This window comes from Malus sylvestris, chromosome 3, assembly GCF_916048215.2.
Source record: "Malus sylvestris chromosome 3, drMalSylv7.2, whole genome shotgun sequence".
Taxonomy (NCBI): Eukaryota; Viridiplantae; Streptophyta; class Magnoliopsida; order Rosales; family Rosaceae; genus Malus; species Malus sylvestris.
The window spans coordinates 20,896,285-20,922,980 of record NC_062262.1 but is presented as its reverse complement, the minus strand read 5'-3'; the positions used below and the strand labels follow the sequence as shown (position 1 = coordinate 20,922,980).

Here is a 26,696-nt window from a genome sequence, read left to right as displayed (position 1 = left end):
TAAAGACAAGTTAAGAGTATAAATGTATAACCATGTCATTACTGAGTAATCTCGAAGTAATGAGAACTAGAGAGTATAATATATAACCATGTAATTATTGAGTAATCTCGAAGTAACTACAAGCTAAGAGTATAAATGTAGTACCTTAATACACATGTAAGCAAATATATAATCATACACTAGCCGAAGCTAATGTAAGCTGGAAATATAACACTAGTTATAGCTAGTGTAAGTTGGAAGGATTGTAAGATGGAAATATGACACTAGTTGTAGCTAGTGTAAGTTGGAAGGAGATGTCCATAATATGGACAAGCTGAAAATACTATGCACGTTCAAGCTGTGTTCTACGGTCGTGGACTGGTACCATACTCTAAGTTTGTGTGGGTGGTACCATAAGATAAAGTAATAATAAAGGAATAAGCATTCATTACATCGACGTAGAAATAAATCATAATCATAATCCGTAAGTTGGATATTGAAACATGGAATTTGTTTAATCCTTCGTGGGTCCCATTGCACCCAAACAAACCAATAGAATTCTCCATAATTGAGAGAAAGTTACGAAAATGCCCTTACATTTAATGACCAATAAAAGCTTTGTTTTAAGTCCAAATTATGTTTTGCTTGCACCCAAGCGTCTGTAGCAATGAGTACTATTCAAATATAGTAATTAATACATCACACATGTCACGAAAAATAAAGTTAACAAAAGTCAATAAGCACCCTTCTAGGGATTTTGGTATTTTACATTAGTGAGGACAAAATCACAAGAAATTAGGGACCGTACTAACAATGAAGACTTTTGATTAGTTCCCCCGATTGGCCGAACCCCCTATTTTCCATCGTTTAATTTTTCGAACAATTTCTTATGTATTTGGATTATTTGTTTAGTCTTTTGTTTTAAACTTTTGAATAATTAATTTATGGATATTATTCTCTAATACTTGTTTGTATGAATAGAGTTCAAATTTTTCCTTATACAAGTGATTGATTCAATTAATTTATTTCTAGGTAATGTCTTGTGGGGAAGTTGTTGTCTAGCAGATAGTGCAACCACACACACCATCTTGTGTGGTGCTCCTATTTTACTAACTATGTACCATAAAATTTACATCTGACAACCTTTTTAGCCCATTCAACCTAATTTAGAGGTATGACATTGCTCATATCATGTTGTCCAATGATACTGAATTAACCATTAAAGAAACCATTTCTTATCCCGTTCCGAAAGAACGTTGTTGAGCTTTAAGGATATTCGAGAGAATAACTATCACGCTGAAACCATTGAAGAGAATGGTTCGGAATATCTTTGTATCACTTCATACAAATATGACTAGAAGCGTATACATGAGAAGATTGATTGCTTCTTAAATGAATTGTATATTACAACCATACAAGTTGTTGAGGCCCACTGCGTGGTCGACCAAGCGTCTATGGCACAATCCCAGAACCTATGGCGCAACCTAAAGAAACTAGTTTGAATTTGACCATCACCTACTCAATCGTTCCAACACATGAGGTTATTCTAGATTATGGAAGCGTCATTGAAGAGTCGAATTCGCCTCTCGAGAATCTTGAGATTTTGGTCCATTATACTAGTTTGGATGAGGTTTGGAAGTGAGCAATCCAGGTCTAACTTGATTCCCTCGCAAAACACAAAGGTTATTTTGCATGTGAAGTCAGTTAGCTACAAATGGATTTTCGTAAAGAAGTGTAATGACAAGAATGAGATAGTGTGATATAAGGCACACCTCGTGGTGCAAGATTTCTCTAAACGCCATGAGGATTGATTACGAGGAGACGTATGCCCCCATAATGGACATTATAACATTCTGCTACCTTATCAGTTTGGTAGTTTCTAAAAAACAAAATGTGTAGCTTATGGATGTGGTAACTGTGCATCTTTATCGGGATCTTGATACAGAAATCCATATGAAAGTTCTCAAAGAACTTACAATAAGTGGATTAAAAGCTCTAGACCACAGAACACCCTCTTAATTAAATTAAGGTGTTCACTCTATGAATTCAAATAATTCAGGTGGTTATGGTATAACCGTCTGAGTGAGTATTTGATTAGTCAGGGATATGTGAATAATGAATTATGCTCGTGCATGTTTATTAAGAAGTCACATTTTGAATATGTAATAGTTGCAGTTTACATTGATGACATGAATATCATTGGGACTCTGGAAGTGATGCGAAAATTAACTTAACACACAAATTAAACCCTTTTTTTGACAATTGTAGTAAAGATGTAAGTAAGGATCGTTCTGGACCGGGGATTAGGAGGGATTGCTAATCTATTCTAAATTGACTTAAAAACATAAAAATAAACTTAAAAACACTTAACTACACATAAAGAACTCAAAACAAACTGAAAAGACTCAAAACTAACTAGAATGACTCAAAACAGTTTAAAACAACTAAATAGACTCAAACTAAACACTATGAATGACTTTGGACGAAAATTGATTCTATCTTGACTCAAAACACTTAAAAACACAAACTAAGACAAATTCTAACTAATTTGACACACTAAGTAAAGGGGATTGGGTTTTGGACGAATTTTAAGTAAAAACAAGTAACTAAAGACTTAAGACAGATTTTGGAAAAATTTGGGATAAATGGATGGGTGATAAGCTAGCTAGAGGGTTCTTCTCCACACATGACACACTTGCATACAAAACGATTTCGAGTTGCTTTTCAATAAACCATGAATCTCAACACCCTAGATTAACCATGAATAGCACTAATTAACCCTCAGATTTTCCTTAAGTTATTGAATTGGACGGATAACGCATCGGCAACTCAAATTATTCTTCGAAAGTTCCCTACATGAACAACATAATAAAGATACAATCAAAGATCATTAAGCTTTGTGAAAATCATAAGCATTGACAAAACATTCGTAACTATGATGAGCATGATACTCCTGCTAGGAATCCACTTAACACGATTGTGACTAGCAACCTCCACTACTTATGAATACAAGTTCATAACGATTAGGCGAAACTCTCTTGTATTCTAGCATCAAATTCACGCATGCAAACTAAGTATGCATCCTTAATCCACAAACAAGAATAAGTTATCAATCAAACAGTTAAGTAAATTGCATTCACGATTGAATCACAACTGGAAGTAATCAATTTATATTGCAAAATATGTTCATGGTTTTGAAATTCCTCCTAGCTAAAACGAGTTTAGCTCCTAATGTTCGCAAAACAAAGACAAATAAACTTAAACATTGAAAACAAAAGAATGAAAACACCTAAAAACGCTCCAGCAATCCAAACTTGAATAGCAAGCACTCCAAGGGTCCTCCTTCTTCTCTTTGTTGCGGCACAAGGGTTGGGTGAAGGTTTGAGTGGTGATTTGTGGTGGTGGATGGATGTAGGTGAGTTATGGTGAAGGATGGATTGATATTGTGGTGATTAGAACCCCCTAAGTGATGCAGCAAAGGGTTTTATTTATAGGGATGGGAAAGGCACGACCTAATTTAATTTGGAGAGGGATTTGTACACCAAATTCACAAGGCAAAAGGAAAATAAATGTCAGAATCCATCAAGAAAGGGAATGTGGGGTGCGGCACAACTTTAAGAAAAGAGGAAGGAAGATATGTGGCAGATTTTGGAGAGAAAGGGAAAGGGAGTTGCGGCAAGGGAATGGAGAAAAGGGGAAAGTCTTCCAAGGCAAGGAAAAGGGTAAGAAAGGTGCGGCTCCTTCTTTGACTGGGAGTAGGTCTTCTAAAACATTTATTTAAGTGTCCTAAAATAATTAAAGATCCTCCTTGCAGCTGGAAATTAGGTGGTGAAGGATTAGGAAAAGTTATGACCAAATAAGGTAACTTGGCTAACATTCCTTCTTTATTGCTGCATCCTTTACTTCCTTTTCTTGAATTAATTTCTTCATAACTTCAGCATAATCCTAGCCTCTTTTGATCTTCAAATTCATCCATCCACCTTGCTCAATGCATGTGATATTCATTCCAACCCCAAAACTGCTCCAAAATGCACTTTCTTGCTATTTTAGCTCTTTGGACCTACAAACATACGAAAATAGCTTAAAATACTAAAATAACTAAGAACTAACAATATAAATGCACGAAAACAAGCTAACCAAGTCGCTTAAATATGCTCATATCAGGAAGAGCTTGAGAAAACTGCCGAACACATGAAGTTAGAATTTAAGATGAAAGATCTTGGGAAAATTCGATATTACCTAGGCCTGGAGCTTGAGCATTGTTCGAATGGTATTATGGTTCATCAATTGAACTACACCTAGAATGTGTTGAGATGCTTTAATGAGGATAAAGCGATACCTTTGAGTACTCTTATGGTCATTCGGACGCTAGATGCAAAACGAGATTCTTTTGGTTCTAAAGACTATGAGGAAAAGGTTTTAAAGCCTGAAGCTCCATACTTGAGTGCAATTGGTGCTTTATTGTACTTAACTCAATGCAATGGACCGGACATGTCTTTCTTTGTCAAATCTTTTGGCACGCTATAGCAACTCGCTTACACCTAGAAACTAAACTGGTGTTAAAGACATCTATCGTTACCTCATATGTACTATAGATTTGGGCTTTTTCTATCTCTATGCATCCTTGAGTGGACCTGCCCCCCTGGATCCTTGATGTGAAATTTAACTAGCACTCAAATTAAACCCTCTTATTGACAATTGTAGTAAAGATGTAAGTAGGGATCGTTCTAGGCCGAGGATTAGGAGGGATGCTAATCTACTGAAATTTAACTCAAAAATACTTAACTAGACTCAAAAACACAAAAGTAGACTCTTATAACTCAAAACTGACTCAAACTACTTAAAACAGCACAAAACAAGCAAACTCAATCCAAACTAACACTAAGGATGACTTTGGACGAAAATTGATTTTAAATTGACTTAAAACACTTGAAAACACAAATTGGACAAATTCTAACTAACTTGACACAACAAAGTAAAGGGGATTGGGTTTTTGACGTATTTAAAGTAAAACTAAACAGATTTAAGACACTAAATAACTTTGAACGAAATTGGTGATTTAATGGGTGAATGGCTAGCTAGAGGGTTCTTCTCCACACATGACACACTTGCATACAAATCGATTTCCAGTTGCTTTTCCAATAAACCATGAACCTCAACGCCCCAGATTAACAGTGAACAGCACTAATTAACCCTCAGATTTTCCTTAAGTCATTGAATTGGATGGACAATGCATCGACAACCAAATTATTCTTCAATAGTTCCCTACACGAACAGCATAATAGAGATACAATCAAAGATCATTAAGCTTTGTGAAAATCATAAGCATTGACAAGGCATTCGTAACTATAACAGCATGATACTCCTGCCAGGAATTCACTTAACACGATTGTGACTAGCAACCTCCACTACTTATAAATATAAGTTCATAACTATTAGGTGAAACTCCCTTATATTTTAGTATCAAATCCCTGCATGTAAGCTAAGTGTGCACCTTTAATCAACAAACAAGAATAAGTTCTAAATCAAACAGTTAAGTAAATTGCATTCACGATTCATGAAATCACAACTGGAAGTAATCAATTCATATTGCAAATATGTTCATGGCTTTGAATTTCCCCTAGCTAAAACGAGTTTAGCTTCTCATGTTTGCAATTAAACAAAGACAATTAAATTTAAACATTGAAACAACGGATAGAATACACCTAGAAACGCTCCAACAATCCAACGTCTTGAATGGCAAGCACGGCTCCAGGGGTCTCCTCTCCTATCTCCTTGCAAAGCTGCAGCACAATGGGATGAATGTGTATGAGGGATGTATGGGATGAATTTGTGATGGAAGGTGGATAATTTCTGAGTGTTGCGGCACTTTATATTTATAGGGAGAATGTAAGGCACGACTAGGGTGAGTAGGAAGAGAATTAGGACTCCAAATCATCAAGGAATAAGGATACTTCTAATCAAATTCCAGGGAGGAAAAGAATTAATGTGTTTAGATGGATTAGGACTCCTAAATTCATATGGGAAGGATTTATAATAGGATAAGGACTCCTTTTGCAGCTGGAGATAAGGTAGGATAAGATTAGGATAGGATAAGATAAGATAAGGTTAGTTTGGATAAGATAAGGTTGGATAAGGTTTTGGATAATGTTCATTCTTTTTAGCTAAATCCTTATCTTCTTTGCCTTGAATTCATTTTCTTCTTCTTTTCAGCACATTCCTAGCCTCTTGAACTTCAAAAAACGTCCATCCACCTTGCTCCATGCATGTGTTATCCATTCTTGGCCCAAAACTGTTCCAAAATGCTCCAAATTGCACTTTCTTGCCAACTTTGTCATTTGGACCTACAAACACACGAAAATAGCTTAAATCACTATAGTAAACATAAACTAACTATGAAAGTGCAAGAAAACAAGCTAACTAAGTCGTATAAATATGCTCCTATCAGTCCTCGTGTTAATTTTTTCCTTGTTGGTTATTATGTTGACACAGGTTGTTTATTTGAGGCATGTTCTTAAACAGGTTATGTTTTTAGCGTTGGAGACACCTTAATATCTTGGAGATCAACCAAGTAGACCTAAGTTGCTACTTCTTCGAACCATGTTGAATTCTTGTGGATTTGCTTTCGTCGTTGACTCAATGATTTATGAAGACAACGCCACCTATATCGACCAGATCAAGAAATGACACATCAAAGGAGACAACACCAAACATATTGCCTAAGTTTTTATTTTCACATTAATAACAAGAGCATTAGAAGATTGAAGTCAAGCAAATATGTTCCCAAGACAACCTTACCAACCTCTTTTAAGATTTACGAAGTCACTCTCGAAGTCTATTTTCCAGAAGCTTGTCCAAAGAATTGGTAATTGTAAATATCTGATTTGAATTGTTTGTAGTTCTCATTTGGAAGTTTTGTCAAATTCATGGGAAGCATCAAGAAGTATACTCACTTGATCTTGATGTACTCTTTTTTCCTATGGTTAGGAGCATTTTCCCTTTGAGATTTGTTACCTAACGAAGTTTTAACGAGGCACCCATCCTGGGCTGGTCATACCCTTGTGTGCGTTCTACTTGCTCCTTAAGAAGACATTTAGTTTTGATTTAATGCAAGTTCTCTCTTTTCTCCTTAGACTATGAGTTTTTATCGTGCCTTAGGTTTTACTATTGCGAGGTTTTGTGGGTTTTACTACCTTTGCATTCTTCTGTTTGTTTTGAGACTCACATTCGCTCATTGTGTCGACAACCTCATTAACTCTTCTTGCTTCATCACTGAAGACCCGATGCTACATTTGTTTGAGTATTTACACTTAAGGGGGAGTGTTGCAGTCCTAAATTAGGAATGTGATTGTGTAAATCCTAGTAGATTACGGTTGGATTCTATAATATTTTCTATATAGTTTCCTAATTGTAATTGTATTCCTTGGGGAGTATGGGAAACACTATAATAAAGGCACAATAGGGTGAGAAATCATCATCACAAGTTCACCAAATTCTCTCTTTTCTCTATGCTTGCCTTCGGCCGCCAACAACAGCAAAATAATTTTGTTTTCTTTTCAGTTTTACTGTGCGTTAAACCTGTTTCAATGAGCACCACCTTTTTTTTTCCCTCCAATTTGCCGTCGTGGTCTCATGATGCTCCTAGTCAACAGTAACTCAATGTCTTATAGAGACTTAGGCTACTCCTCATATTGTGTAGTTTTGAAGTGTAAGCAAACCCAATTTTCATCATGGTGTCAGTGCCAACCACACACGGCTAGGTTGACAACTCACTTGTAAAGCCGAAAGTCACGTCACACGTGCTCAACGCTGCCCAATTTACTTAGAAACAGTACTACATAATTTGGGCACATAGAAGGAAATATTGGGTCATTCTCCAGAATTTAACGTAATATATTTTTTTTAATAAAATATACACATTGGACGTCCTCGCATTTCTCCAAATCCACTTTCACTATAAAAAAAGATGCTCACAACCATGGATTGGCAATTATTGGCCTAAAAGTTTTATGCCGAACACATCGAGTCATCTTCGACATCCTCTTGTTTCAGGTTTTCAAGAGCGTCGACACATTTTTTCAACAAGGACTTTGCTTCACCATTTTTCTCCACCTCATACAGATGAACAAGCTCGCCCATAAATTTTTCGTCCCTACAATGTATCGTTTGGAGCTTCTCATACAGCTTGACGATCACAAGAAGGGTCTCTGAAGCAGCGACGTGAACCTGAATTTGTGCACACAATCTCATGATAAATAAAAATGTACCTCAAGGACAAAAACTTCTAACCCAAAAAAGGTTCTCTTACATTATTGTTAAACATGTGTTCCAATTAGATAAAACTCAAGGGAATTACTAGTTGCTAAAGAGTCAACAGAAGAAAATAGTTGAAAGTGGGATTAGTCAGATATAGAGACGGTACAGAAGAACAAGAACAATTACGAGAAGAGAAATAGAAGTTTAAGACTTAAATTTGGAGACCAAAACAGCTGTTGATTCCGATAATAGTTTATATATGATATGAGCTTGTATGACAAGGGTCTACATGAAATTAAAGAAACAAAACAAGGAACTAAAATGTAAGTACTGTCTCGGTCAAAAGGCATAACCCTTTTTCATTGAATTTGGACATGGCACGTATGAAGTAGGCTCATAATCACCAAATATTACTGTTTGAATCATAAAATGCGAAAGGTAGAAGTTATAAAGAGAAGATAGTTGATTAGTTGGTTAGTTAAAGTTATTGTTGGTAGCTTGTTTACATCTCATCTTTAATCCGGAAATTTTTGCATACAGGATCATCAGGAAACATTTACTTTAGTTTTCCTAATACTTTACTTCAAAGCCATGCACAATATACATCATACTATTCTTCAAAGACACGCACAAGAGTAAGATAAGGTCACTCAATGAACAATCACTAGAACAAAAAAGTGTAATTCGACCAAACAAATTGTGATGTGCAAATGATACCAAACGAGGAAAAAGGGAATATACCTGGGCAACGTTAATTGTTCGTATGCATTCAACTATTTGAGGTGGCATTGAGAGAAACAACTGAAAACAGGCAGAAAAATAAAAGGGTTTAACAAAGTTCCATGGAAAAGTATACAACAAAAACAACAAAGCCTTTTCCCACTAAGTGGGGTCAGCTATATGAATCCTAGAACGCCATTGCGCTCGGTTCTGTGTCGTTCTATAGAAAAGTATAATGATAAATAAACTCTGATTACCTCCTGAACTGAAGATATTATGCTGGCATGTATAGAAGGTTCTTGAGAGTCATCCAGAGCCTTCTGAAGCATTGAACAAAGTTCCTTCGTTGATGAAAGTGCAGATACTTTGACTGCCAAGAAAGGTTCAATCAACAAGGGACTAAATCTTACAAGAATGATGCAAAAGAAGGGGTTAAAAGGGGCCATTGGAGGGTACCTGTCCATGGAAGTCCAGATGACAGCGTGGTAATCAACACATGCAAGAACTTCTTCTGTTGTCCAAGAATATCATTTATATGTGCCACATGGATGCAGGCTGTCATGCAGTCCAAAATTTTGTTGTGTGGAACAGAAACCTTTTCAACTTGATCTTCTTCTGGGTACGAAGCGTTGCATCTCAGATTATTTTAGTATATTCTACTTCGTTAATAAGAGGGATTCAAATGGTTCTACAAGGATAAACAGAAAAGGCAAGCAAACAACTGTACACTAGCAGCCCTAGTAATTTATAATTCTAAAAATGCAATATATAAAATGGCACTAACAATCTGAAATTAAAGATATGATCATACTGGTAGAGTGCAGCACAACTTCATGCCTTAACATCCATAGTAGAAATAATAGTCCAACACCCCCACAAAGGTTTTAGTTGATTAGAAGTGTGAAAATTTTGTTCAGGACCGAAACTTTAGTTATTGAGTCAATTGACTTAGCATAATTATATAATGATGAAGATGGCTTTAGTATAGGCCAACCATTATTAGTAGAATTCAAAAGATGATAGGAAACCAATCCCATTAACAAGAACGGCCTATATGCATGTTAGGCCCACAAGATCGCTTGCTTCTGGTAGAGTTCAACATAAGCGAACAACTATGTCCCGAAACACAACCTCACACATTAACGACCCGTCTTTTCGAATATGAGTCATGCAAGGGAGGGAGAATCAAGCAGACCACATCAAATAAACTGAAACAGAGTCTTCGAAAAAGAAAACAACCAGCTCGGAAGAGCTTGAATAAGCCTAAAACTGGCTTAAAGGTAGCCGCTTTCCAATCAAACCAAATTAAGGGAGAAGTGAACAAGACTCCACTGAACTAAGGGGATACTGATGCCCATAGGCTAAGAACATCCAAATTCTGTCCTGCAAGACCAACTCCGACATAATTTTCAAAAATCATTCTGTTCCTCTCTATCGAAATCATCCAAAGCACATAATGAATCATGCAACCACACATAACCAAGCTTTCTTACCCTTCCGAACTAAAGTATTGGTTTTGCTAAGAAAAAAAAAGTCCCTTGGGATTACCAGAACCAACAACGTAGAAACCGATAAACAAAATATGTAATCCAGAGAATTCTCAAGTAAAATATAATCACCTTGGGCTCTGGTCAATATTTCATAGGAAACAAATTTGTAAAACAGCAACAAGAGTTTACTGATATGTTGATAAAGTGAGTTTCATTGTTATCCTCACACTTCTAAGCATCCTATGTTTATCAATAGTACACCAGTGGCAGTGAACCGATACCCAATAAATTATGTGACTTACTCTCGAAATTAGAACTTAAATTCTTAGATGCAAAAAGAATTACTGTTAACTACCAACCTGCTTTGGCAGCATCACCAGCCAAAGATTCTTTCCCAGACTGATCGAGACTGGCAGAACTGAAAATCTCAAGTAATAATGGAAAAACCACATTAAAGACCTCTTGGTTACCAAAGGCTCTAACAACCTGAAAACAGAGCAGGAAACTTTGTTACAAGACTAGCGTCAATATAAGTCAAATTTCAGTTGAGCATTATGATGAAGACTAAACAGAAGTACAAATAAAAGTAGATTAATTCAAGAACCCAATAAAACACTAAAAGGAGTAGCATGAATTGGAGCATAGATTGCAAGGCAATGATAAGCACTTCTCAGCAGGAAGTACAGAGTAGATTGACATTTGAGCTCTTGTCATCTAGACTCCAATCAGGTAGCTTCTAAACTCTGAACTCAAAGGATGATCATATTTGATTTGTTTGATCAATAGAACACATTCACAAGAATTTAATGCACCAGAAACTCAGGCATCATTTTCTTCTCAAATTAACCAAGAGAAAACATTGTTTATAATGTTTTGACAATGAAGCGTACAAGGATAAAAACATTTTTCCTTCCCCTTCAAAACTTCAAGTACTCCCACACCTTGTTACAAAAAACAAAAAGTTTGGATCTGTTGCATGCAACACCAGAAACAGGCCAACCACCTTATTAATCACAATGCCCATGTAATAAACATCCACCAACCAATAGGTGATACAACCAGAACCGCTCTATGTTTTAAGAATACAAAGGAAGTAAAAGTGAATATTTTATTGCCCTAAGATTGAAATACTTCAGGAAAAAAAAAACAAAATAAAACAGAAGTAACTGATGAAAGTTTATCTGTCATACAATCATGATGGAACCTTACCTTTTCAAGACAGGTGAGAGCTGCTTCACGGTATTTCTTTGCTTTTTTGGTGCATGCAGAAGATACTATGCTCAAAATTTCATTCAGGGTGGAGGGATCATCACTTGAAATTGCTTTGTGGCAAGACACAGAAAGAGCAGCTATTGCATCTAATAGAGCATCCTTTCCCTGTCACATAGAAATAACTATACATTAAAAAAACTACTTAGATGGACTAACACTCATCACCAAAGACCATGAATACAAATCCCCACCTCCCATAACCGACCAGGAATCTCTTTCATAAGAGATTGGAGCAAGACAGGATAGTAAGAAGACAACGATTCACCCAAAACATCACTGAGCTTGGAGATTGCCTGTGCTGACTGCAAGTTGAGAGATGACACATTAAAAATATCTCAGGTACAAAACCTACAACAACTAAAGTGCAATGTGAAACTTACTGATGGGGAGAAGAAAAGAGATGGTGCATACCTTCTTTTTACTTGCCCATGATGATGATCCAATGCCCTCACAAATCAAAGAAACAATTTCTACTAAGTACAACTGAAGGGCTACCCTTTCACCACTTGTATGCTCTTCCCACAACTCTTCAAACAGGCTAGAAATAACTTTGTCATCCTCAAATCTGCATATGAACCATCAGATTCCAAGGTCGGCTATCGCAGCTCATTTACATAATTATCTTTTTTGTTGTTTAATGATGATTGTCATGAGGCTTTCACTAGTGAGTTATTCTGAATTAAAAACTTACCTGACCTCATCTAAAGTAAAGTGAGTAAAAGATGACAAAGTTGGCATCTTAAGCCCCACCGCTTGGTTTGAACTTCCCAGAATAATGGTTTTAAGGAAGACGAGTAATGTAGAGATTATACAAAGTGGAGAGTTTCCTTAATTTTAATTCATCATATCAAATACTTGTTATGGTTCGAATTCAATTTTCACTCATAGTTTAAATAGACAAAACTCAATACATCAACACTTATATTGTAATTGAACAGGTTTTGTTATCTTGAACTTTTAATGAAATAGCAGCTTAGCATTCATCTCTGCATGGTAAACTCAGCACTTAATATACGAACTGCACAGTTTTATAAAACTACAAATAATTCCATATATTCATAAAAAGGAAACAAAGAAAAGGAGCTGAGGGCATGATTCAGACCTTGAGATAAAAATAGCTGGAATAATTGCTGCAAGATATCCACTCAAGGCATCTGAGGCCACAGATGAATAGCTTTTCAATAAAATTGCACATGAAACTTGATAATTTTTATCACCGGTATGCAAAGCTACAGTATCGTCAATCAATTTTTCTGCCTGAGTAGGTGCTGCATGCTTTAAAACTGCTGCACAAGCACCAGCAAAGGCACGTTTTGATGCAGCACTTTTTTCATCCTTAACAACTGGAAACAACAGCCTCAGTAGCCTGCTCGTATATGGTTTGATTTCAACACCAACTTTTTGAACTAGTAATGTAATAAAGCTGGCAACCCCAACCCTGTGACAGGATATATAAAGAGGCCACACAGTAGCATCAGTAACAGAGAGATAATATAGATTTGTAATACTACTAAAGCATCAACATTCAATCTGCTCAAATTTCTTACGTCCATCTCATGGACACCGAGCAATTCTTATTTCATCATTCTTATGATCAAAGATAATCTAGATTTGCAATACTACTTTTTGTTTTGAATCACACGTTAAAAATTTCACATATTCTTCAGAGTAGAGCAAGGTGATTAAAAAAAAAGCAAAAGGGGGAGCTAGATATACAATTCATTTTATTTTATTTTTCAGTGTTACACCTCAAGTAACTCTTGGCACACAACTTATGGGCCCATTTGATAACCATATCGTTTTTTTCGTTTTGGCTTTTAGTTGTGTTTAGTGTTAGTAATAAAGGGGAAATATGTAAGGGAAAGGATGAATAAAGAAGCTTGGATGTAGGATGTGGCAGGGATGTAAAAGAAATGTACAAGGAGAAAAACACGCAAATGAAAACTAAAAACCAAAAACTAGTTAAGTTGTTTTCACTTTCAAGATAATTGTTTTTGTTCCTTCTTCCTTATTTTTTCCTCTCTCCCATCACTCCCTTCCCTTAATACACCTTCCTCATATCTAAAGCACAAAAAGTAAAAAGTATAAACAAAAAAAGCCGAAATGGTTATCAACAGGCCCTAAGTTTTCTTAGAGTTAACCATAACATTTGATATGATAATTGAAGCTAAAGATCCTACGTTAAATCCTTGTAATTGCAATTTGTAACCTCCCATTGTAACTGAATTCCACATGGCGGACTCCACAACATTAGAGGAAGGCCCAAACATGAAAGGGAATGTCAAATAAAGACTAATTGTTGGCTCACATCCTAACATTCCCAATAATAACCCCTTAATTTCAGGTGCTACAATGGCACAACTACAAACCTTGTATTGAGGCCCACTCCGGACCGAACCAACTGAGCAAGACGAGGAACCAATTGATCTAATGATTCCACATCCACAACTTTAATGCAGAGATCAAGAGTTTCCCACATAGGAGAACCTTTTGCAATTGAAATTCTTAAGTTCTCAAGCTTCTCTGTCTGTATTCCAGCATTTGCTGCATGCAACTGGAAGAGGAAAGTAAAATTAACAAAAGAATTGCAATAAAGTGTGTGCCACATAAACAAGAGCTGCATTAAAATCTTGCCAAACCTCCACATAGTTAAGCCCTTGGTCCTCAAGGCTAGATAAACTTTCCAGCATGCAACAAACCAAATCAGATAAATGTGGGCGAATTGCAATCCCTGCACCCTATATATAATCAGCAGAAAAAGTAGTTACTAAACACACGTGAGAACACATCAATTTCAGTAAAGGTTATAATTAGATTTAGGAAAGATGAACTAAGGTTCCATTTTTTATGGAGAGTAGAACTAACAACTGAAAGTTTCATTTCCATTTTAATAGAAACCTGATAACTTCTCGTCTCTCTGATTTGTGAGGGTTGTGGGCAATAGGGATCGTCCCTTGAGGGTGAGGATGCTCTACTGGGTTTCTGTTTTGAGGTTTTCTTTTTTTGTTCTATTTTATGGGCAAATTAGTTTTGTACGGTCCAAGGTAGTTTCTACACCAAAACATCTGTATAGTACTCCTATCCTATTCACTCCAATCCTAGCCTATCCTATCTGATATACCAAGTTCCACCCGATCCTGGCAACCAAACGAGGCCTGAAGGTCTGCATCATTAAATGCCCCATCACCAGTTGTGTATTCTGTGGATAAGGCTGTATAGTGAGACCAGATTGAGTTGGGCAACCCCAGATTGAATTTGTGGGACGGACTATATCTATCAACATCCTTATAGGTTTCAGTTTCATCAGATTTTCAGGATTGGTCCTTGCATGCAATTTTTTCTGATTACAGAACTGCTGTGTAAATTTTTGAAATGAAACAAATTGATAAGAAACAAACAAGACAGAGAACACAATGTCAACCAGAAACACAAAAATTAAACAAATTGATAAGAAACAAACAAGACATAGAACACAAGGTCAACCAGAAACCAATAGCAAGGAAATTAACAAAAATCTATAACGACCACAAAAAGAAATTAAAACAGTAACTTATTATATTTTATAGAGCTGCCTTGCAATTTAGCAAAATACATGACAATGAGTTACCCTGAACTCTGACAAAAAAGAAACACAAAGTGAAGACCAAAACCTGACCCTTTCCCACAACTCTTCTACCCCCACCCCCTTATTATTGCCAAAAATTCTTATATTCTTATCCATCCAAATCACCCACAAAAGAGCTATCCTGCAATATCCCCACAACACTTTAGCTTTACTTCCCTTGTTTGTAGTGTCCTGCTAGTTAGATGTAGTTTGGGGAATGTCTTGTCCACTATGTTGCATACAGTGTTTTAAAAAGAGAGCCCTGAGGAGCGACTAGGCGGCTTTGGAGGGCGGGGTGGTGATAAAAACGCCTCTGTCCAGCGGGAGTGGGCTTAAACTCACCAAGGTGGCTGAGGTGCACCTAAGGCGTTTGACTGGGCCTTTTTTTTTGAAAAAAAATAAAAAATATCTGCCCAAGTTCAAGTTCAACTGGACAATATGACATACCCTCCAAGTTCAAGTTCAACTACACTATTGACATACCCTCCAAGTTCAACTAGACTATATGACATTCCCTCCAAGTTCAAGTTCAACTAGACTATATGACATTCCCTCCAAGTTCAAGTTCAACTAGACCATATGACAGACTATATGACGTACCCTCCAACTAGACTATAATTAATAATTTTAGGTCTCGTGACGTTATGGCCTCACGCCTCAAGGCTTTCGCCTAGGAGGGACTATCCATGAAACACATTGGCTTCACCTTCACCTTTTAAAACATTGGTTGTATATTAGAAGGACACTCTACATTTCCAGTTTGGAATCAACAAAGGGCGGGATATTAAATTATTACATTCCATAGCAAGTTCATCTTTCTGGTAATATCAATTGAATATATAACCAGATGAACCATAACACAAGGATAAGAGGTACATAGTTATTCTTGACCTATAAAATCATAAGAACAATGCTAACCTTTGCAAGCTTCATAACAACTCCGATAGATGCTTTGCGAATACTATCAACTTTACTTAGTATTCCATCTGTAAGCAGATAAGGCAGAACAATATCCATTGTATGGCGTGCCTCTGATACATCAGTTAGGGAGACATCAGAAAGCCTCACTGTCAATGAAGTTAAAGCACGGCATAACTTGTCACCAGAGTTTCGAACAGTCTCTTTTATGTCATCCATGGCACGGAACGCTGCTGACCATAATTTTCTTAAATGCTTCCCCACCTTAGTACCAGAATATGGAGAAAAACGTGCAGACAAAAAGCAAAAATATTACACTCTGAAAAAGCAAAATAATAATAGCATGGGAATGCTGGATTATGTTGAAACTCTAAGCAAGCTTATGGATCTAAACATAAACAATGACACAGCAGAGATGGAGAGAAATATAAAGGTGTACCAAATCTTAAAGCAATCTACAGAATAGCTACGACCTGGTGGTGGTCAATTGAATGGGAAAAATGAAAATATGCCTAAAGTAAATATATATATATATATATGTACATATATAATAGGACAGAAACTAGTCATAGATGCTCAAAAGTAAAAAACAAGATAATTTGTATCCGCATTCATGCAGTGTTAGTATAATGCCAAACCGGCAGGTATTTCTCATTCCATCTATTTATCTAGTGAGGAATGACCCCCTTGCAATAAGTGCAGGTGGACATTGAGGGAATCACCATACCAGGGGGTAGGAGGTTTTTGGTTTTCGGATAATAGTAATACACATCAAAAGGGAAAAACAGAAAGGAGCCTGGTGGTCAAGAAGACCACACCAAAACAACCAGAACCAATTGCATAATGGAAAAATAAAGGAGGCACTGGGAAATTGGAAGAAAAGTCGCTATTGCAAAACTTTATGCAGGAGACAAACTCAGATTAATCTTATTACCTACAAAAGTCAAATACAGCTAGTTGGGAAATATGATTGATCTTACAACTAAGACTGGAGAGCTTCCATTCCAATTAAATACATGAGATCCATTAAAAGATTATCACCTGATCAAACTTTCGACCCTGAATGATATCCGCAAGAGCAAGACATGACGACTCACGGGAGCGCCAAAGCCGGGATCCACATTGTATTAACAAATCATCAACAATGAGGTCCATGTTCTCATCAATGGTTTTCTTTGAATCTGCTACTAGTGATTTCCATATGTGTGACATAGCATCCTAACACATCAAAGAAAAGCATAATGACAAAGTCAATACTTAAATATGTATTTTACAAATTATGATATTATCACTTGTAAAAGAAAAAGGGGAAAGAAAAAAAAAAGGAAAAACTGCTTTGAGGAAAGATGGGAAATACTAACATGAAAAAACATTTGGCACATAAGAAATAGCAGAGATGACATAAAAGTTACATAGATGGAAATGTTAAAGAATCTGTTGCTTTCATACCTAAGCTAGAGAAGTACATGAATGCATACCTGCACATTTTTGTCAGGATCGTATTGGTACCGAACTAGTCTTGGAATCAATGAACGCAAGTGTGGCTTTAGAGCATCTCCTGCTTGCTTAGCTATCTTTGAAAATCCAAAGGCAGCACCCCTCTTGGAATTTAGAGAGGCTTGATAATTAGCCAGATCCATAAACTTATAAATTAGATCTGGTTGCCCCATCTCATTTGCAACATTGCAAAGCTCCTTGTATGTGCTCAGTTTCCCTCCACTCAGGCCTTCACCAATAACTCCCTCTTGAAACACTTCAGAGTCTTCATCGAGCTAACAACAAAAATCTATGAACCTAAGAATTTGCAGAAATGCGGAGAGGGAGAGAGAGAGAGGGAAAGGGAGAGAGAGAGGGAGAGAGAGAGAGAGAGAGAGACTCACCTTGATAGCTCTTTTCCTCTTCCCTGAACCAGTCAGAGAGTTAACAAGTGCATGGACCAAATTCTCCTTCATTGCTGCATCACCAAGTTCATACACAATGCTCATCCCTTGTGAGGCCAGCTCCTGTGTAAGTTCATTCTGTTCGCCCAGAAGATGTGAAAAAGCCTCCTGCATGCAAATGAAAATGTAAAATCTATTCCCTATAAATTTTCAACTGATACCCAGAGCTTCCAAGGTTCCAGAATTCTGGTATGAGTATACTGCATGGAGACTCATTAATTTACTGTGCATCCATTTTCAAAATGTTGTGAATATTGTGTTTAAGAATGGGAAAACAAGACAAACCTCAGGAAATCGAAAACAACTAATCAAGATAATCAACTCCAAGAATTAACGTGGTTCGGCTATATGTGCCTACCTACATGGGGCATCAACAACAATCTTTCACTATATCAATAATGAGTACAACGAATAATCTTGTCAAACCTCTAGGATTAAGACTTGACAAAAAACGTGGGAGAACAAGAACAAGAATGCACTCTTATCTCTTTTCTTTTCTCTCCCACACACTTTGCCCTCACAATACACTCTCACTCTAACTCCTTGAGACACAACTTATTGTTTTGCTCCAATTCAAAACTAGTGCAATAGCCTCTTTATATAGACATAATAAAGGTCTTCTTCAATAAGGATTACTACTCCTAATTGGAATCTAGTTATGAATCCTTCTCCAATTGATAAATCAACTCCAATTGGGAAAACCACTCCAACTAGGAAAACAACTCCAATTGGGTAAACAATTCAATCCTCTAAGACTATAATTCCTAACAGACTTCCAACAACTCGTCATGGGCAGGAAAAAACCCAACACAAAAGACTGATAATTACAAATCAACTCAATGACTGGAAAAAAGAAATTGTGGAAACCAAAGCCAAACCTGAATGTCTGGAAGCATTTTCTGGATAGCTGGGTCATGGCCACAATACATTGTAATTGATAATAACCAAACAGTTCCAGAACACCGATCTTCCTTTCTTGTACTGTATAGAAGATCGTCAAAGAGCTTTTTAGTTATTGCATCTCTAACTTTGGCATTACGTTCTTCTTCAGCTCCATTCTTTTCAATTGAGATATATTTTGACAGAGATGAGGTTACATCTCCCATAAGAAAGTTCGAAGCCATCGAAAGCGAATAATTAGCTTTGAGAATTAAATCTGCAGTCACTGGAACACCACCCCATAAAAATGATAGAGCCTCGCCAGCAGCAAAGAGGATGTCCTCGACCTGTATAATAAATCCAGAGTGCACGAATTAGAGATTTTTCTCATACCCTTCGTTAATTTTCATCCAAAGAATATTTGAAAGTCTACTATGGGATTGGAGCGTAGAATTTGGGGAGTTTGGTGCTAGCAGTTATATGTAGGTTGTGGTTGGAAAGAAACCAAAGACTATTGGAAGATTGCTATGAGGTTCAAGTACAGAATTCAGAGAGTATGTTGGAGGGGAGCTATGTGTTAATTTCAGCTAGGATATTCTGTATTTTCTTCCTTTTTTTTATTTTAATTTTTTTCTTTTTATAAGTTAAGCAGGTATGTTGTAAAGTTTTTATCTTTTTAATGAAATCGGGTGATTCTTCTAAAAAACAAAACATTTTTGGGAGTGGCATTTTAGTCCATTACAAGACTTTCTTCAGAGTTTGACAGGCATACATTTGTGCAAAGAATCTGTGTAACATGCCCAATTCTGGTCACTTCAAAGAAAATACTTATAACTATGTAAACGTACAGCTTACAGAGGTATAATTTTGGAGGCTGCTTGCTTACTCTCTCTAGCTTTGACTTATGAGTGACCCATCCCCACACCGTTACCCATATTATAAAAATTAAGAGATATTCTTTAACCATAACGTGTCATTGGGTGGGTTGAACTTGGCCTTAATTTGGCTAATTTAGGGTTAGGAATATAGGAATTATCCCTTCACTCCAATTATGGATTGAGACCAAAATGCCTTGACATAAACCAGACTATTGCTTTAGTCTGCAACATTAAAACAGGAAAGAAAATTGCTGATGAATATGGTTTTTCTAGTCTTTAAAAGCACTGCTGTAAATAATGAAAGGAAATTATTTTATGAGAGAATAGTTTCGTACAAACCTTGGATCGGGAAAGACTGAAAATTAAATCGAGGGCAATATTTAGACGTGAAGATGAAGTTTCCTTTACACACATATGGCCAATGGATATAACAACTTTTTGAATTGCTTTATTGTCATCGCCACCGAGTAGTTTTCTCAACTTCTCATTTAAAACAACCAGAATATCAACTGCAGTTTAATCATTCGGTTAGTAAGCATCTCAACACAAGGAGAAGAGAAAAGATAGTAAATGAAAGAGCAAAACCCATCAAATTACCTGAACTAGAATCAATAACAAGCGAAGGCAATGGGATAATCAGCCCAATGTGACCTAAGGCTTGGGTTGCTATTGAGGCCAGTGGTGCAGTCTCAGAATTAGTAACATCAACAAGGCACTTTAATGTAGTTTGAAACAGTGCATCTGGAATCTGCACAGTATGAATGTTGAACACAATGCCATGAATCAATTGCAAAAAAGAAAATGAATATTACACCATAATCAAAATAAGACATCAGTAAATTGGAAATTTATATACAATATTCAAATGGAAAGACAATATCAAACTGAAATCAAACTTATAGACAATATTCAAATGGAAAGACAAACTCCAGTGACCAATAACTTTCAATTGCCAGCAAGGTCAATAAGATAAAGAATACCCAAAGCTAACTTGGCAAGTGGTCGGCAACATCTGAGACAATTTTTTTGTTTGTTTATGTTATAGGAAACAAAGAATTTCACTTTGTATTTGGAAAGGAATAAATTTAATTGCATAAAACAATAAAATTACAAATGGAGTGGACAAGATAGCCACAACATAGAATGCACAAACATCAATGAAACATAGAAACAAAAGTTCTCCTATGCTAAAAAGATATACCCCTGAAGCTCTTTAGATATCGAGCGCCATAGGGATGTCCATAACCAAATTCTATCCCAAAACTTCTCTTTTTAGCTAATAGAAAAATCTTCAAAAATCATTTTATTTCTCTCCTGCTAGACTACCCAAAATACGAACGATACTATGCATCCCCACAAAACTTTGGCCATCTTCCCCATCCTTGGGAATTAATGCTTCTCAGACAAAAGAGAGAAATGGTCCCTGGGAATAACCCAACTTAAAACACCCTAAACAGCTCCAATCAAAGACTCAAAACCATAGGATAAGGCAAAAAAAACATGGATTACAAGATTCCAATTTTTATTTTTTATTCAATAAAAGAACGGTCGTATTAATATTAAAGAAAATAGAAAAGAGGTTGGTCAAGAGAGCAACCAGAACACATAAAACAAACAAAACTTAGAAAGCTAAAACAAAGAAAACACCCAGCACAAATAGCTGGGAAAACTCCTAAAAACCTCAAAAGATTCCAAATCTCTTGCATAGAATGCATCACTGAGGATAAAGGCAAGAATCGGGTCTCCTTTGATTCTCTGAAGGAAGATTTTCATTGAAACAAAAAGGATTACAACCAGTGTCTTAAAAAACTAGTTTTAAGACTAACCTAGGCAGTTTTGGGGGCGGGCCGTGGGGCTAAGAAGAAAACGCCTCTGCCCAGCAGGAGTGGGCTATAGACTAGACTAAATGCCTAGGCTATCACCTCAAGTGCCTAAGCTATCGCCTCAGGTGCCTAGGCGTTTGAACTGTTTAAAGGTCGTACCCAGTACACAAGGCTCCCGCTTTACGCAGGGTCTGGGAGAGGTGAATGTCGGCTAGCCTTACCCCCATTTTATGGAGAGGCTGCTCCCAAGTCTCGAACCTGAGACCTACCGCTCATGGGCGAAGGCACTTGCCATCGCACCAAGTGCGACCTCAGGCGTTTGAACTGTTTACAAAAAAAAAAAAACCAAACCCCAAACAAAGTCATTTTTTGGGCAGGGTTTTCATAAAATTCATGCTAATTTTATGTTTCTAACTTTGTTTTTATTAGTTTATTATGACTTAGTGATTAGAGAAATAATAATAATAGTCAAGTATTTGATTGTTTGCCATGCTTGCATGATTGTTTAACAAAGTATGATATATATATCATATATTAAGTATTATAATTAATTTAGGTACCATGAGGCCATTGCCTCACGCCTCGAGGCTATTGCTTAGGAGAGGCTAACATTGTTTACAACACGGGACAGGTTGTTCTCTAAACAACTGCCCTCTACAAAAACGAAACAGAAAAAACAAAGAAAAACCAATAAACAACAAACAATATACTACAGCACATCAATCAGAAAATAGCATGAACTGACCAATCCTGACCAGAAAACTCAAACCCATGAGGTTGTGCACAAACAATCCATGAGGATAGCAGAAGATTCATGATAAATCCCAAAAGTAAATCGTTTATATAATTATGAACTCAACTCAAATGAGTGGAATCTGTTGTCAAACATAGTTTTGTTTCAAAATTATAGTCTGATATGTGTACTTTGCAAATTTTCTTGTGCATTCAAACTAGGAACTATTGTGCAAAAAATCAGTATGGATGAATGGAACCCAGAATATTTATGTTCTGAGTGTGATTTTTATTAGAGAATAGGGGGTAACAGACGTTTCATATAGAAGGCAACACATTACCGGAACAATTAAAAAATATAAGTACTTACGGCTGGTGTTCGCGACATACAGTCTGCAGTTACATATCCTACTGCACATAATGCTCCATGTTGTTCTTCAAACCTGAAAAATATTTTAAGCAACCCAAGAATGAGAGTTACATTATCATAACAAAGAAAACAGCAGAACTGAAAGGCAGATTTTATAAACTCTCAATGATAAACTGCATAGTGCAATATATAAGCTACCAACCTTATCTTACGTCTTCCACTAACTGAGGCAATTAGTTCAGAGATAAGAGCAGAAGATTCAGCTGGAGCAAGAGCAGAGGAAGCAAACCCAAGTAAACGTGCTGCAGCTTCACGGGTATCCAAGTCAACATGACTGAGTAGTTGCCTTAGCCATGAAACTTTTTGGGCATAGCGCGAGGCTATCAGCTATAAGGAACTAAGATTTGTCAGATGTGTTTTACATTAAGGGAAAGAGGATAGTAGTAAATAACAAGAAAAGTTTTTCAGTCACGACCTCTGGCATACAAGATCCAATTACAATTAAAGCCTTGGAAGCCTGGGCATGCAACTCGACAGACCCTTCAAAGGCCATAGCATGTTCAAGAAGTAAGCAGAGTGCTTCTACAGAAGACTGAAAATCAGTTGACCCTTTAATAGAACTGTCTTGCTCCAATTCCGAGTCGAAGCACTTCAACAGAAATTGAATCATAACTAGATATGTTTTTGAGGGAAAATGAAGCTTCTGCTCCCTCATCTCAGATGAATCTAATAAGTTCGGTTGCTGCCTAAGAATATAATCTAACATGACTCCAAGTTTTGGGTAATGTAGCTCCTGCTTCTGACTCATGATTTGCCCATCATCTTTCACAAGTAAAAGGCCCTCAAGAGCTATCTCCCTACAGAGAAGGAACAAACAAGGTGCAACATGAAATTGTGGTAATTTTTAGAAACATAAACAAAGAGAAAATAGGGTACTAGTACAATTAACCAATGTAAGGTTTAATTGAAACCACAATAACCATATATTCAGATCCCTCAAAAATGTTTACCCTGACTTCTAAACTCAATCATTTAAAACTCTGAATTGACTAACAAAATTTACAAACATATAAATTAGTACACTATAAAAAATGCAAATGCAGTTAAATAAATATAATAGGTAAGCAAACAGGGTGTCAAGAATTTTCAAGAGTTCATAAAGGTAACACCTTCAATTGGGTCCTTGTTCATTTGTAAACAACACTTTATTAGGGAAAAAAAGATGCAGATAAGACGGTAAGATGTCCAAACAACCATAACCACAAAAGAAATACAAAACCCAAGAAACACTTGGGAAGTACAGAAGCTCGTTCGAAATTGCTTTTCTAGGAAGCACTTCTAGAAGTACTTTTACTATGGATTAGATAAAAAAATTTGAAGTGTTTAGGGTTTGAAGTCTTTCTGCCAAGCGTAGTTAGAAGCACTTTTGGTTGTCAGAAAGTACTGTTAGCTCGTCCAGAAGCAATCCCCAGCAGGTCCTTAAACTAAAAGCAGTCCTTAAAATGCTTAAACAAAGAAGGCCAATAATAATTTCCTTGTTCCACTCCAAGTAGGCACCACAAGGGAGCCAACAGAACGTCTTGAAACAGTTAAACTTCAATGCTAGCGCCAAATATTAAAAATAAACAAAAAAAACAATAAGTAGCTTCTAGGGCACACCCAGACCAACCCAAACATATCAAACAAACGAGACAAGATCTGACTTGTCTTCAGTAGGATATGATCGAAAATTCCTCAATTTGTTTTTAGGGAACCATTTCAACTTTGGTGGAAGTGTTGAGACTGGAAAGAAATTGATTGATTTTTAAGACTTGCATGCAACAGAAGAGAAAGTCTGTCTATGGTCTTTATTATGGGCCTCAGTTTCAATACACTACAAATTTCTCTGTTCAAATATTTGGCTCCTTTGGAAATCCGCTATTTGTTAGGTTTCGTTGTGTTAAATTTTAATTTTAGTTTTTGAAGTTTAGGGGAACTTTTGTTTTCCATCTTGTGGCCATCTTTTCCCATCCTGTAATTTTATTGTTATATTCTACAAAATTCAGTTTCTTTCTCAACCAAAACAAAATGAAACCCTAACCATGAAAGTACCAAATTGAACCCTTATAAATATCGACAGCAGGTTCAAAGCAAATCAGTTAGCATCTGACCATCAAATATGAAATCAAATTGTTCAACTGGAACCTTTACTCCTAATGCACCCAGGCTAGGAATTGTTGACGAAAAGAAAGAGGGAGAGGTTGACTGACGTATAAGCATCAAGCATACAAATAAAGAAAGGAACTTATATTACCTTATATCCAATTTAGTATCAGCTGCCCCAAGCATACAAATAAATCGGCTAGGGCAATGTTGCAAATCAAATAAAGAAGTCGCCCATCTTATCACACAGAATCGTACTTCACTTTGTTCCTGGTAAGCAGTGACCACCACTTAATCAGGCCTCCATTATGAAAAGTAATTTATGAAACATAAAATGAAGCACTATATTCAAATACCAGGTGAACAGAAGGGAAAGAAATATAAGAAAGTTATTTACACCAATATACTAAAAATTCAAAAGTTATGACACCTCTTGAGCATTTTTTAGCAAAAGCATCTCCAGATCCTTTAGCACTGTTGATGGGGCACCCTGAAAGAAGATAATAATCGGTATAAATATTTTGAATACACAAAACTGGTAATTAGAAAATTGGAACCGTGAGAGATACTGACATAAAACTGGGAAATGAATAGATCTAGAAAAGCTTAACGTATTATATCTATATTAGAGGCAAAACAATTCAGAAGAAAAACACAAATAGAAGAGAATTATCACTCAAATCTTTGCAATATTTGAGCGACATTGATGCAAATGCAACCAAAATTAATCTAGAATATTTCCAAAATCTCAGTTTCTACGGCCCTTTTCTATTGTTTTGGACCAACATCGGCATTTCTATTAAGGTTGGCAGCTAAATTGGTTGTTGACTTGAACACTGAAGCAAAAATGTGTTTGAACTTTGAACCAACACCAGGCCTTAACATTTCTGTTTGAACCAACACTAACCATGAACCATGACAAAATGAGAACATCTTTAAATTAACTAGGAAGAGGGCTGGAAATGCAAACATTACCAGAGTGCACTCAAAAGTAGAATCATGCACTCCTATCTCCTTTATTACTAAGAAGGAGTACAAGATGATTTTTTGGAGTGAAATAACAACTTCCAGATATATAAATTAATGAAGTTATTTATTGTGCTCTAACATGACGACTTGCATAAATTGATTGTTCAAAATCCTTGAGGCCAAATAAAATCTTTACAAATAAAAAGTAGGTAAATGTTTATAATCAAAGATACAACCAAATACAGAACATTGGCATTGGCTCCGGGTCTGCTGTCCACAAAATGGCGTCTCCTCCTCCATTTTTTTTACATGTGTCATACCACTTAACTCCAACTTAACTCTGTTAACTTTTAATAAATTGAAAAAATAAATAATAAAAAGTGAGAAAAAAAAACTAGCAGAAACAAAACTCCCCAGTCCCCACCCACCCCCCACCCACTCAGCCCTAAAAGCCAGCCACCCCTTCCTTACCCGTCACTGGCCGACAGCCAAAGCCTCCTCTCTCACTTGGCTTAAGATGCAGATCTATGAAAGATCATTGCATTTTTTAATCAAAGTGGCCCAATGGCCCCAACCCTACTTGTTCAATGATAAAAATCATTGCTTCACGATGTTGTACTGTAATTGACAATGGATGATACATATGGCTTTCAATTTGACTATTTAGGAGCAGTGGGGGATGGGGTTATCTTGACGAGTTCTCGGTTGATTTGAAAATTTGGGA

The 26,696-nt window shown here is 36.5% G+C and overlaps 1 protein-coding gene across 2 annotated transcripts in view; it reads right to left on the bottom strand.

Moving 5' to 3' along the window:
• Positions 1-7,796: 7,796 nt before the first annotated feature.
• The window catches only part of LOC126614769 (uncharacterized), a 33,460-nt gene continuing 14,560 nt past the window's right edge, over positions 7,797-26,696 (bottom strand). The window contains exons 13-35 of one of the 2 annotated variants that reach the window (XM_050282427.1): positions 25,434-25,493; positions 25,155-25,273; positions 23,337-23,718; positions 23,064-23,248; positions 22,862-22,934; positions 20,534-20,684; positions 20,276-20,445; positions 19,058-19,405; positions 18,120-18,287; positions 17,718-18,011; positions 17,281-17,457; positions 16,240-16,503; positions 14,357-14,455; positions 14,087-14,271; positions 12,820-13,155; positions 12,129-12,282; positions 11,909-12,019; positions 11,655-11,822; positions 10,805-10,931; positions 9,412-9,567; positions 9,213-9,325; positions 8,977-9,036; positions 7,797-8,205 (exon numbers count right to left, since the gene is read on the bottom strand). In XM_050282427.1, coding sequence (XP_050138384.1) covers positions 7,987-8,205; positions 8,977-9,036; positions 9,213-9,325; positions 9,412-9,567; positions 10,805-10,931; positions 11,655-11,822; positions 11,909-12,019; positions 12,129-12,282; positions 12,820-13,155; positions 14,087-14,271; positions 14,357-14,455; positions 16,240-16,503; positions 17,281-17,457; positions 17,718-18,011; positions 18,120-18,287; positions 19,058-19,405; positions 20,276-20,445; positions 20,534-20,684; positions 22,862-22,934; positions 23,064-23,248; positions 23,337-23,718; positions 25,155-25,273; positions 25,434-25,493 — 4,119 coding nt within the window. In that variant the 3' untranslated portion in view covers positions 7,797-7,986. Of the gene's footprint in view, positions 8,206-8,976; positions 9,037-9,212; positions 9,326-9,411; positions 9,571-10,804; positions 10,932-11,654; positions 11,823-11,908; positions 12,020-12,128; positions 12,283-12,819; positions 13,156-14,086; positions 14,272-14,356; positions 14,456-16,239; positions 16,504-17,280; positions 17,458-17,717; positions 18,012-18,119; positions 18,288-19,057; positions 19,406-20,275; positions 20,446-20,533; positions 20,685-22,861; positions 22,935-23,063; positions 23,249-23,336; positions 23,719-25,154; positions 25,274-25,433; positions 25,494-26,696 lie in introns of both variants that reach the window. The other variant, XM_050282426.1, reaches the window with a different exon arrangement.